The sequence below is a fragment of the Pteropus medius genome, unplaced genomic scaffold (assembly GCF_902729225.1).
Source record: "Pteropus medius unplaced genomic scaffold, Ma_sr-lr_union100, whole genome shotgun sequence".
Classification (NCBI taxonomy): Eukaryota; Metazoa; Chordata; class Mammalia; order Chiroptera; family Pteropodidae; genus Pteropus; species Pteropus medius.
Window position 1 is genome coordinate 555,993 of NW_024344378.1, and position 12,054 is coordinate 568,046.

The following is a 12,054-nucleotide window of genomic DNA, read 5'->3' on the forward strand; positions in this document are numbered from 1 at the left end:
GCTGCCCCGTCCCACCGCGGGGGGACCCTCAGCGTGGTCATGAGCCACAGGCCAGCCCCGTGGAATGGGGCTCAGGGACCACAGGCCTGGGTGGTCCCGGAGGTGGGCCGTCCCATGGGTTTGGCTGTTGACAGCAATACCTCTTCTCCAAGTGAGACCCGCTATGTGACAGCCCTCTGTCCTTGCTGAGAGCACGCCGTTTCTGCGTGCTCCCACGCGCACTGCCTGAAAGCGGTGGTTCATGAGTGCGAGTCCACAGGACTCACGAGAGTCGGGTGACTGTGAAGAGCTGTGCCGCCCTGACCAGTGCGGTCGCTTGCCTGGGACTGGTGTCTGGTGGCTGCTGGGCGTCCCTGGCACACCCCCTGCTGTGCCTGCGTGCGGCACCGTGTCCGTGTTCAGAAACGCGATGTGGGGGCGGTGTCTTCCCCCGCTTGAGCCCGTCCCCTTGGAGGTTGGGACTTCTCGGCACCAGTTCCCGTGACAGGCTCGGTCTTTGTCACGCATGGCCTCGTTGCGGTTGTGTCTGTTCGCTCGATGTGTCTCTAAAGTGGCTCGTGAGCAGGCTTGCCTTTGAGGTTGGCAAGTGACCTTTCGTTCTGTTGTGAACTAGGAACACATCTGCAGATGAATAAATAGGATTTTCAGTGTCACAGAACCACAGCTGGAAATTTCCAGTTCCTGTCGTCCTAGCTTTTTTCAGCTGACAGATTTAAAAACAGACAGTGACACTTAGTTGAACTTAGTAGCGAGGGTGACGGGCTCACGAGGTGAAATTGCTTTTTGGGGAACGTGTAAGTGACGTTTCCTGGGGCGTGGACCGCGGCGGGGAGCTCTGGGGAGGAGAGGGCTGGTGCCTGCAGGTGGCACTCGGGGTCTTCGCCAGTGTCTGGGACTTTGGCAGGCGTGGCGCATTTCAGAGGCCACGTGTCCGGAGCCTCTTGGGCCCCGCCTGTGAGCTCTCGGGGGGCCACGTGGGCTGAGAGGCTGTGCCGGGGCCCGGAGTGGGCGTCCCGCGGGACGTGCCCGAGCCCTGATCGTGGCCTGCCCTCCAGTGCCGCCCAGGCTTTTCCCGCACTGTTAGTGAGCACCGGGCTTTGGCGCTTGTCCCGCACGTGCCTTGCTCTTCCCAGGGCTTTGGCTTCATGGCCAACTACCAGTGCCCGCTCTGTGCTCTCAGGCCCGACGCAGAAGGGGGCGTGCGTCCCCTGAGCCCTGGGTCCGTTTCCTGCAGCGCTTTCGCGCTAGGAGCCCGTCCAGTCCTCTCACGAAGGCGTATGTGGAACTGCTCACGTGGGCTGTTTGCACGGGGGCTTTGTGCTTCGTCTCTGTTGGCGGTCACTGCCCTGCTTCTCACACTTCATTGTGCGGTACCGTGACAGCCGCGTGTCCGGCCACGTGTGACGTGTGCTGAGGCCTTGCTTGATCTCTTACACTGCACGGTAAACCGTCCAGATGCTCGGTGCTAAGCTTTTCTGACGTTCCAGTGTTTAGCTGCAATTCCTGAGAGACGATTTGTTTTTTGTTTTACTTGTCACCAAACGTGCCTTCCTAGCTGGTTTAACGCCGGAACCAATTATTTGCTAAAATGGTATTGGAAGCCTTTGAGTGAATTTCATTGAATTTATTCCCAAATTTACATAGCTTAATTTATTCATTAAAACATTTCATATCGATCATATATTTATTTTTCTGGCTGACTGGAATCTTATTCGTTTTCATAAAGAACCACAAAGTGCTTTCCGTGTGCGTCTTGCTAGTTCATGCTGCGTCTGACTTCATTCATGACGGCAAGGCCTTTCTGCCAGCATGTTCCCGAGGGCCCGTTGCCATGCTCACTATTTCCGGCTCGCTCTGCCCGATCCCGTGTGTAGTGTAGGTGTTAGTTCGGTTGCAGTGTTATAGCTCGCATACTTCAGGAATAACGCACTAATTCTGGTTTGTATGATTGGTAATAGGGCCACAGAAGGATGGTGTGCTGCTCAGCGTGGAGCGAGGACCACCCCGTGTGCAACCTCTTCACCTGCGGGTTTGACAGGCAAGCCATTGGCTGGAACATCAACATCCCTGCGTTATTACAAGAAAAATAAGGTGGCCGACGTTCCTTAGTTGCATAGTTTGCCACGGACCTGTAACTGATGCAGGCCTTTCTCACACCGATCAGCCATTTTTGTGAGAGCTGGACCCTGAAAAGGGTGATTTGTATATGTCCTTTTCACAGTGTACCCAGCTTGCATGAAATGTACAGAACTGCGGTCATGATTTTTATTGTCTTGTGTGTGTGCTGGCATCCTCTGGTCAGTGGGAACCAAGCCCCTCTCTGTAGCACGTCGCAAGTGACTCGCCGGCATTGGACAGATGACGGGAGGCGTCCCAGTTGTATGATTCAGTGTGAGTCTGTGCACTCACTGTGAGCGTGAGTCGTCTGGCATTTCTGGAAGAACCCTACAAATCCGCCTCGTCCTGGGAAGACTGCAGAGCTGTGTCTGTTGGCTGCGGACGGCAGGAATGCTCAGAAACCCCGCTTTCGTTTCCACGTGAAGCTGAAGCCTGTGCTGTCCTGTAATTCAGCGTCAGCTCTTTCTTCTGTTACAGTTCTGTGAAATTAACCTGGATCGTAGAATCTAAGAAAATAGCGTAGGATGTTGAGTTTGCAACATTCTGTTTCTTTTGGAAAAGAAAAAGTTTTTGTTCTTTTTACAGAAAATCATTTCAATGTCCTGAGGTCTCATATTAGCAAATTCTAAAGTAGAATGATTTTAATCATCGATTTCAGATCTTTAGCCAAACTTAAAGCACTTTAGTTTATAGCTGTGGTTATAAACAGTTTTCAGAAGTTTCACATGATTTACCCATTGAATGTGACTCGACCTTTCGAGAGGGCCTTGCTACCTGAAAACGGAACCTTATTTATTTCTGCACCTTTGGTTTGCGTGTTTCTACCTGGGTCCACTTCCTTGGTGGTGTTTGAGAGCCAGCAATGCAAATAAACGAGTACTACCTCAGAAACAAACGTGCTCGGAACTCGGGGTGTCACCGGCCCAGCCGAGCGCTGCGACTTCTAGTTCAGCCCAGAAGGCGGGAGAGACAGCAGATGAAAGGCGCGTCACTAGCCGACGAAGCAGAGCCAGACGGTCATTCGCAGGTGACAGGACACCCTCGTCTCAGCTGCCTGGCCACCTCCAGTGCCACCCGTCCCACTGCTGGTGCAGGCCTGTCACTCCTGCCTTCTTAGCGGTCACCGTGCCTGGCGGTCGTGAGTGCGTGTTGTCGTTGGGTCAGTGCTGATGAAGACACCTCAGTGTGCTGCCTTCGTGTTTTTAATCCTGTGAGTGTGTCCACTGGGGGACAGGCCCCTTGGGGAGGCACAAGAGGGTCACCTTGAAAACGACCACGGGTCACCCCTTTCCTTGCATGTTCCGTGTTGTGGTGACGCAGGGCTGGGGCTGTTGAGTGGGGTGCAGTGTGACAGTGCAGGCTGCCCTGGGGGGGTGCCCACGGGTCCTGTCACTCAGGCCCTGCAGTAGCTAACTTTTGGGACCTCAGCCCCAAGTCACGGGTGATGCTGAAGTGGGCCACACAGCCTTGACGTGGCGGGGCAGGAAAAGCCAGCTGCGCCGTCATGCAGGGCTGAGGGTGCTGACTGGGGGACACCCGAGAACCGCATCAGAGCGACTTTGTTCTAAAAGCTCAAGAATCGGTTGTATTTTTAAAGCGTGACGTTTGCCCTGAGCACACTGAGAACAGAGGCTTGTCACTGTGTGGCCTGAGTGTCACTTTCTATCCCGCTCTCTCGAGTGGCCATGTGGTGAGATGTGCAACGGCCTTGTCTCCTCTGCTCGCCACACCCCGAAGGTGTGAGTGTGACAAGCTCCGGTTCCCTCGTGTTTTAATGTGAACGACTGGGCGCCTTAGAATCAGCATTAAGAACGTCGAAATGCTCACGCGGGCCGCTCAGTCAAACCTAAGAACCAGATCTCTGCCCGATGAAAAACACCGAAGCTTCTAAATCCATGTCTGTGATGGCTGTTCAGTCCCGTGCAGGCCGGCGCCCCTCACGCCGGCAGCTGCTCCACCTCCTCTCGGCTCCGTGAGGGCGTGTGGTGCTCTAGCCGGGTCCCGGGAGCAGGACGCACTCCCACCAGCGGCTGCATGGCCTCTGACGGGTCCCATCCAGCTGCTCTGGCCGTGGTGGTGATTCCGGGGTCATGCAGGAGCCTGGGGATCGGGTGTGTGCGCGTGTGCAAATGCGTGTGTACGTGGCTCAGATTATGTGATCAGCCACACGTGATCTTGTGAAATAGTGTCTGGAAACGAGAGTGGTTTTGTCTTCTGACACGTCCAGCATTTCATTCGGTAGTGGGAAGAACGTTAATGAAAGCGCGGACTGGTAGCGAATTTCGCACGAGACACGTTGCGGGACAGAGCAACACTCTCTTTCAACCACTGCACCTTCGTTTCTGCAGAGTCGAAAATTCTGTACATATTTCGCAATGTGAAGAACCCTGTGTAAATTATTTGTTGCTGAAATCTGAAAACCGAGGGGGGCGTATGCGTTTGTAAGTGCCGTGTGGGAGCGCGTGCTCGTCGTGTCGGTGTAATTGTTCAGTGCTCAGTGTTTTCATTGCAATATGGAATTCATTAAAGTCTTCGTTCCGTAATTACTATTGTAAAGTTTTATGTCACTAAAGGTCTCTTTTTTATTATTTCACTTGTCTTTTCCTTATGTTTCGCTTTGGTGAAACCTTGTTAATAGATGCTGAACATCATGGTGACGCAGAGATTGAACAAATTTCTATTTATGGTATTGCCCACTTGAAAACAGTTAATTTTACACCTAAAACCTCAGCTGTGTTCTGTCTCCCGTCTGCCTGTGGCGCCAGTGTTCGATGGCGCATAACTGGGCTTCTCTGTTCCCGCGTCCCCACCCAGACATCGCCGACGGGAGCTGACCGTCAGCGCAGTGCAGGTGTCTGTCATCACACAGTTACTCTTGCTCGAAAGTTCCTGAAAGTCGACTCCATTTTCTGCAGGAGAATGCAGATCAGGATCTGTGCTGCTTGTCACTCCCATCCGTCATCCGTCATGCGAAGCTGCAGGGACCTCGGCAGGCGCCCAGCCGCGGCCCCGCCCCAGGCTGCTCGGGAAGTCACGGCCTGAGGCCTGGCCCGAAGGAGCCGGGCGGTTGGTTGTGTGCTCCCCATGTCGGGCGCGTTTATGGAAAGCACGGCGCCTGCGAGCTCGCGGCTCTGACCGCAGGCATCCCTCAGCTACCCAGAGGGTGTTTCCAGCACAACCCAGAGCGGTTAAAAAGGGTTTTTCCCTAAAGAAAATGGTAATGGATGTGTTAGGACATTTTAGTCACGGTCTGGAGACGTTAAGTAACTTAGCTTAATTTGTTGGCTGCCTGGACTGCTGGGCACTCCGTCACCACCATGTCACAAATACAGCCTGTCACACTCTAGGCACCACGCCTGCCCCTCGCCCTCACGGGTTCTGAGCAAGTGGTCACTTTATGCTCTGTTCACTCATACTGGGCCATCAGGACCCTCCCCTGAAAATGACGGAACTAGAAGCGAGAAGTCTGAGTGAGAATAAGGCGGACGTGCTGACTGCTCGGCCAAGGTGGCCGGCCCGCAGGAGGGTGCGACGTGCGGACGGCGTGGACGAACTTCCCCGACGTGGCTTCTCGAGGCCCGGTAAGGACAGTTGCCAGGAGTGGTTCCGAAACGGACACACGACCCAGTGGACATCCGTGCAGAGTGGTGTCTGATGGGAGTTAGTGGTTTAAATGTCTAGTTTTGTTTGGCTGGGGGAGTGGAAGAGCGAGTGATTTTTCTTTTTTAAGTATTTAGTACATTTTTTTTTTTTAAATTTAAGTATATAGTACATTTCTTTTTTAATTTAAGTATACAGTACATTTAATTTCAAGTATATAGTACATTGTTTAGATGTTTTCTCCTTAAGTTTTTAAATGTATGTAATAAAACGTCAAGGGCAACCACGAAGAAGAAAACCAGCTTGGAAAGATAAAAAAAGAAATGATTAAAATTGTCACTGTGAGGGGGTTGGGAAGTGTAAGTCAGAACCGGGGCACAAGTGACGTTTCAGTGTATTTCTTTTTATAGTTGTTTTTTTTTTAAATTTTAGGACCATCATAATACATGCCCCAGTATCCGAAAAGTTCCCATTTTACGCTGGCCACGGAACGTGGATGGCGCTGGTGGGGGACATCTGAGCGGAAGAAAAGAGGCTAAAAGTCGTCCTTGGGAGTATTTGAACACTGTGACGAGGACACTCGAGAAAGACAGAAGTGGGAGGCTTTCGCGCACATTGACAGGAAGAGCCAGCGTTGTAGAAATGTCACCTCCCCTCGTTGGCGGGTAGGTTCACGGCAGTTCTGTTCAGCCCAGGGTCTCCCGAGGGATTCCACAACCCGGTCCCTCAAGGTACGAGGAAGGGCAAGGCCGGGGTTAAGCAGGTGCCGAGAAGGGGAAGCGAGAAAGGGAGAGATTCACCTTGAGCCCCGCGGGGCTGTGTCCATACGCGGACCGGCCGGGGACGGTGCGGCAGACAGAGCCAAGTCCATCGTTGCGGATGTGAAAACCTGAGATTTTTCAGCTCTTACGATCACAAATCACTGATAAAGGGGCTGATTTAATTAATGGTTCTCATGCTGCGGGTTACTCATAATAACGGAAAAAAATAGTGAACTTGGACCCCTACTTCACACCCAGCAAACCTCAATTCTACATGATCTATTAAAGGAAAAACAGTATTTTTTAAAATAAAGCAATATTTTTATAATTCCGAGTTTATTAAACAGCTATCCGAATATACATTAACCATACTGGAAAAGATGGATACATTTAAGCATATTGAAATTAAAAATTATAGGACACCATAGGATAAAATGATAAATCACAAGATGTAGTTGTAATACACGTAACCCACGAGAGATTAGTGTTCAGGACAGTAAACAAAACATGGTTCCACGTGTCTTGAGAGTTGGAAATTGGGCAGCAGACACAAACAGATATGTCACGAGAGAAAACCGAACGGCCAATAAATGAACTCAGAAAACGAAAATCAAGGACAAAACAAAATAGCATCTCAGCCATTAGACTGGGGGGAACTGTCAGCGTGCAGGCTGTTGGGACGCGTAGCGGTGGTGCTGGTTTGGCTGCAATAACAGCAAATTGGAAAGCGCGTCCCGTAAGTCTGGATGTGTGCGCCTCCTGCCCTGGCGACCGCGGGTAGACAGTCGGAACGCGGTGTGGTGACGGGTGACGCCCGGAGACCTGCGTGTCTGGAAATGAGGGTCCCGGCTCTGAGCCCAGAGCTGCTGGCCCAGGATCTGTGGGATGTGAGCGTCTGCTTTTAGACACGCTCCTGTGCCTTGATTCTGCTGTCCAGTTTGAGAGCCACCGTCTTGAGGAAGCGTTTGTGCATGTACACTGCTAGGGGACACGTGCAAGTTCGTGCCACCAAACTGGAAATAACCCAAGCATACTGGCAGGGACTGGCAACTAAATCGTGGTACATCCACAGCACGGAGTGGCAAACCGGTAGAGACGAGCAGGCCACACGCAGCTCCGCGCACGGGCTGCTCTTAGGGACGTGCCGCTGGACTCGCCAGCCCTGAGGCTGCACACGGCGTTGAACCGTCTGGAACGTGCACGCAGGCCCAGCCTGCACGTACAAGCGTGGCCATGTGTTCTGGGACATGGGGATGGGAACCCAAAACTCATCTTGGCGTGATCTGGGCCAGGTCGGGTGGGCAGAGGGCGGGACCAGCAGGAGCCCAGAACCTGCAGTGTTGGTGCCTGATGGGGAGGGTGGGGACACAAGTGTCTGTCCAGTGCTCATGCGTCTTTACAGCTGTCCCTTTAAGGCATGCAGTATTGCACTGTTAGAAATAAAGACGGTCCAGGAGAGAAGCACGTGCCATTCCGGAGGTGGACAAAGTGGGTGCTGATGAAACGGGGCTCCCACGTCCCTTCCAGGCTGCCCGCACGTCCCCGCATTTTACTCACTTCAGATATTAGTTCTTTTTCACCTTACAAACGCGTAGCTTTATTATTCTGAAGTGTCTGATTTTCAGTCAGCGTGTCTGTTCCATGGGAGGAAACGCAAAGCCAATTTTGTTTCAAGATAATGTTCTTGAAAAAAATAGTCGCTGAGGAAATTGTGAAACGGCAGTGTGTTACACTGTGTCAAAATTGGGTTTTCAAATGCATTCTGGAAATCCTAGCTTGGAAGTGGGAAATGTAATAAGGATTTCATTTACCAGGTGTGATCGTAAAACAATACAAGTAGGACTGAAGGTAATTTCAGCTCCAGGAGACAGTCCAAAAATTGTGTCAAGCAGCAGCCACACACCAGAATTGGAATTTTTTATCCTCACAGTCTGGGTTTGGGGGAACAGCATTTTAACGGTGAGTTTTAGCAGTTTTTGTCTCTCCAGAATGTGCTCGCTTGGCCTGTGCCCGACTCACTGGCCTGCAGCGTCCTGTCACGCCTTGATTTTCATCTACGTCTGACTATAATTATTTGTTACAGCTTCTACCCCTGTGTGGACAGCTGTTTAGAAGAAGTGGACCTGATGAGGGCTCTGTGCCCTTGTCCCCCCACCCTGGGGACCCCATGAGCTTCAACGCCTCACAGGGCTGTGACCCCCCGTAACTCCCTGCACCCTAACCCGAAGGACCTGATTGCTGTATCCTCTTAAACCGCATCGGGCGGTGTCATCTCTGCGAAATCCTCTAAATCTGGAGAAACAACTTTTAATACACGAAAACAGCAACTCACATTTCCAGCTCCCAGCCAGTCAGGAGTGCTGCCTAACTCAGTTTCATATTAAAAGCAGAAGTGCCACATCCCGGAAGCATCCTTCGTCCCCTCCTGGCCATGTGGAGCCCTGGTCAAGGATCACCATGGCCATTATCAGTGTCTTCAGATGTCACCGGAGGACGCTTCCTCGCACAGCAGTATCCGCTTCTACCCTGCACGTTGGTCCCTCTGCAGAGGGACTAGGAGCCTGGCTAGGAGCTGCTGCGGTGCTCTGTGCTCTCCTTGGGGGGAGGACAGCTTGGGCAGAGGGACATCGCCCACAGTCTGCCGCCTTGAAGCCACTGATCCTGACCTATAGGAAGACGATCAGCTGGTGCACGTGCCGTGCACAGGCACAGCCTGCTGGGGCCGCCTCAGTGCTGGTCACCTTGTCCTCAGGCTCCTCCCAGTGCTCCTCCCCTCCTGATCCATCCGCGGGTACCGGCACCCTCCTCCATCACACGCACACACACGTGCACACACACGGGCACACACGTGCACACACGATGGAGGCACATGCGCAGTCATAGATACATGGGAGACCTACATGGGCACACCCGTGATGGAGGCTCACACAGGCACACGCACGCACACCCGTGATGGAGGTGCCCACACAACGGAGGCAGGTGCACAGTCACAGATACATGATGGACACCTGCACGGGCGCGCACGTGACGGGGGCCCGTGAACCCCGGCTGCACGTCTCTACCCCGCCCCCTTTCTCTTGGTTCTGTTTTCTCTCCGAAAGCGATTCAGGTGCACTGGGCAAGCGAGAGCGCTGTGCGTCTAAGGTGTCCACTTGGTGATTGGACACTCGTGCGCACTGCACCCCTCAGTTCCCTTCAGCTTTTGTGGTGAGGGCGCTGGGGTCACGCTTCCCGCTCCGGGTTTGCGGGCCAGCACCCTCAGTCCCATCATGCCGCATATGCACAGGGCCAGGGGTCAAGATGGGGACGTTTAGAGGCCGTGATTGTGCCTGTCTCGGCCGGTGTGCATTTTAGTCACTCCTGAAAGGATTCCTTCCCATGACCCGGTGGAGCTCCAAGCTGCTCCGTGTTCGTGGCACGTCAATACCTGCGGGCTCTGCAGCGAGCTGCTTGTTTTACACTCTTCAATCTTGAACCACGCTCTGAAAACATACTTACTGGCCAGCATCATCTCCCCGTTTCTCTGCAAATCACACAAAAGTTGTTTACCAAGAACCAGTCCTCTGGGTCTCAGTTTCCATATCTGGAAAACAAAAGTTCTGGACTTCCTGTCTTTATTATGATTTATCATGATCGTCAGAGTCACAAAATCTGGTCTTTGTTCCAGGGAACGTGCAGCGTAAACGGGAAGGTGAGAGATCTGTCCAAGTGTTGACAGTTTTGGCAAGATTGCTCGGAGTGTAACCTCTGAGTCGCTGAGACATCAGTTTTCGGGGAGGGGAGCTCGTATGGTAGTGGAGAACCGACCGCGTGTGCTCGTCTGGGGCAGGACGCACCTTCTGGGCGAAGCCGGTGGCCCGGACCAGCCGTGATCGCAGGGGCGGGCTCTGTGGACGTTGGTGGCAGCTTCCTTTCTGGGGAGTTCAGACATTTGCTGCAATATCCAGTAATTTGGGCAGGAGGAAACAGCTGGTCTGATTATTTGGAGGTTTCATGGTTTTCCAGTTCCTCCTGAGGCGTTTTTCTGGGTCCTTGCCATCAGCCCTGCACTGCGTGACGTTTGGGTACCCGATAAACTGTGAGTGAGAGCTCAAGGTGGAGAAGCAGAGCTTTACTTGTGCAGGCCCAGGTGTCAGAGACAGAAGCGGGCTGAGCTGTCGTCTGCAGCGGACGCTCTAGGGTCATCAACATGCGACACCAGTAGTCACACTCGTGTCCCCTCCCACGCGTCCACCACTGGCCTTCGCAGGCCTCCCTGTCCCTGGACTTCCAGCCTCTCTCCTTCCTGACCTCGGCACCAGGCGAGCTGCTGGTCGCCGCCCTCAGCCTGTGCACATCCTTGTCTTGGGCTAATTGTCTCTCCCAGCTCAGTGGGTCACCAGGCCCCCTGCTTGAAGCTGCCTGCTGGGGGGTGTCCCCGTGTAGTCTTATGAGCCACTTCCTTAAAATAAACCACTCACTCTCTGCGCACCCCGTCGGTCCTGTTTCTGGAGAACCCCGACTTGCCAAGTGTGCATGAGCCTCTGGGCAAAGACGGACATGCAGCCTGGAGCACCGAGTGCATGATGTGCCGGGCACGAGCTCGCGGAACTCCCGCCGGTCCCTGTCCTCGGGACCGCATTTGGCATTCCGTGAGATGACACGTCTGCTGCACGTTCGTCACTGCACACCGTCCCCACACCGTTGACCCCCAGACCGGCCTGGCTCACAGGCTCACGCCTTGTGCTCACTGCCACTTGGCATTCGATGTCGGGCAGCACACTCCCGTTTATTCCCACTGTCCCAGGTGACCAAGTGGAGACCGATGACTGTGTGTGGAGGGCGGACGCACTGCGCTGCTCAGGACCTGGTCATGCTGCGCTGACCGTGGCCCATGCCCTGGTGTGACACCCCAGGGTCTGTCCTGCGGGTCCTTGGCTCTGTTCCCCCTCATTGAGGCCCAAGGCCTGTGCCTGAGTGGCTGTCCTCAGGGCATGTCACTGGCCGTGTGTCACGGAGGCCACACGCTCTCACTTGAGTGTCACTGGATAGTGGGGCACGGTGCAGACTGAGCACTGTGAAGCCGCATCCTGGCCTGTGAGGCACATGTGGGGGACTTCAGCCTCTGTGTGGACGAGTAGGTCGCTCTCAGATGAGACAGCCGAATTGGGGGCCGGGTTCTGCACAACGGGGTGTAGACACCGAGGGAGGTTGTAGGTGTCCCTCATGGCTCAATACCCACCTGGCCTCGAATTCTGCAGGGGACTCGTCAGCCACCCCTGTACCTCTCATGCTGGAGTGTGCTTGGGTGGGGGACTCAGGACAGCTTTAAAGCCTGCGGTGCTCAGCTTCTCAAAGCCTTGCACACTCTGATCTCACCGGTCCCCTCATCACTGGTGACATGGTGGGACGAGGGCCAGTCCCCCACCGATAGCGGGAGAGTCACGCGCTGCGTGGCTCACGGGCAGCTGAGTGAGGCTGGGGGCGAGCCTTCCATCCCTGGGCCTGCGACACCGTCAGAAGCGCATTTATATTAGGACCCCAAGGGTGACACCCAGCTAGCCCAGGCAGGACTCCCTAACGGACAATCTTTATG

General features: G+C 53.9%; 1 protein-coding gene across 7 annotated transcripts in view; it reads left to right on the top strand.

Moving 5' to 3' along the window:
• The window catches only part of WDR37 (WD repeat domain 37), a 45,504-nt gene extending 40,830 nt beyond the window's left edge, over window positions 1-4,674 (top strand). For 5 of the 7 annotated variants that reach the window (XM_039870967.1, XM_039870973.1, XM_039870970.1 and 2 more), the window contains one exon: window positions 1,959-4,661. In XM_039870967.1, coding sequence (XP_039726901.1) covers window positions 1,959-2,090 — 132 coding nt within the window. In that variant the 3' untranslated portion in view covers window positions 2,091-4,661. Of the gene's footprint in view, window positions 1-1,958 lie in introns of all 7 variants that reach the window. The other 2 variants (XM_039870971.1, XM_039870972.1) reach the window with 1 other exon arrangement.
• Window positions 4,675-12,054: the final 7,380 nt, after the last annotated feature.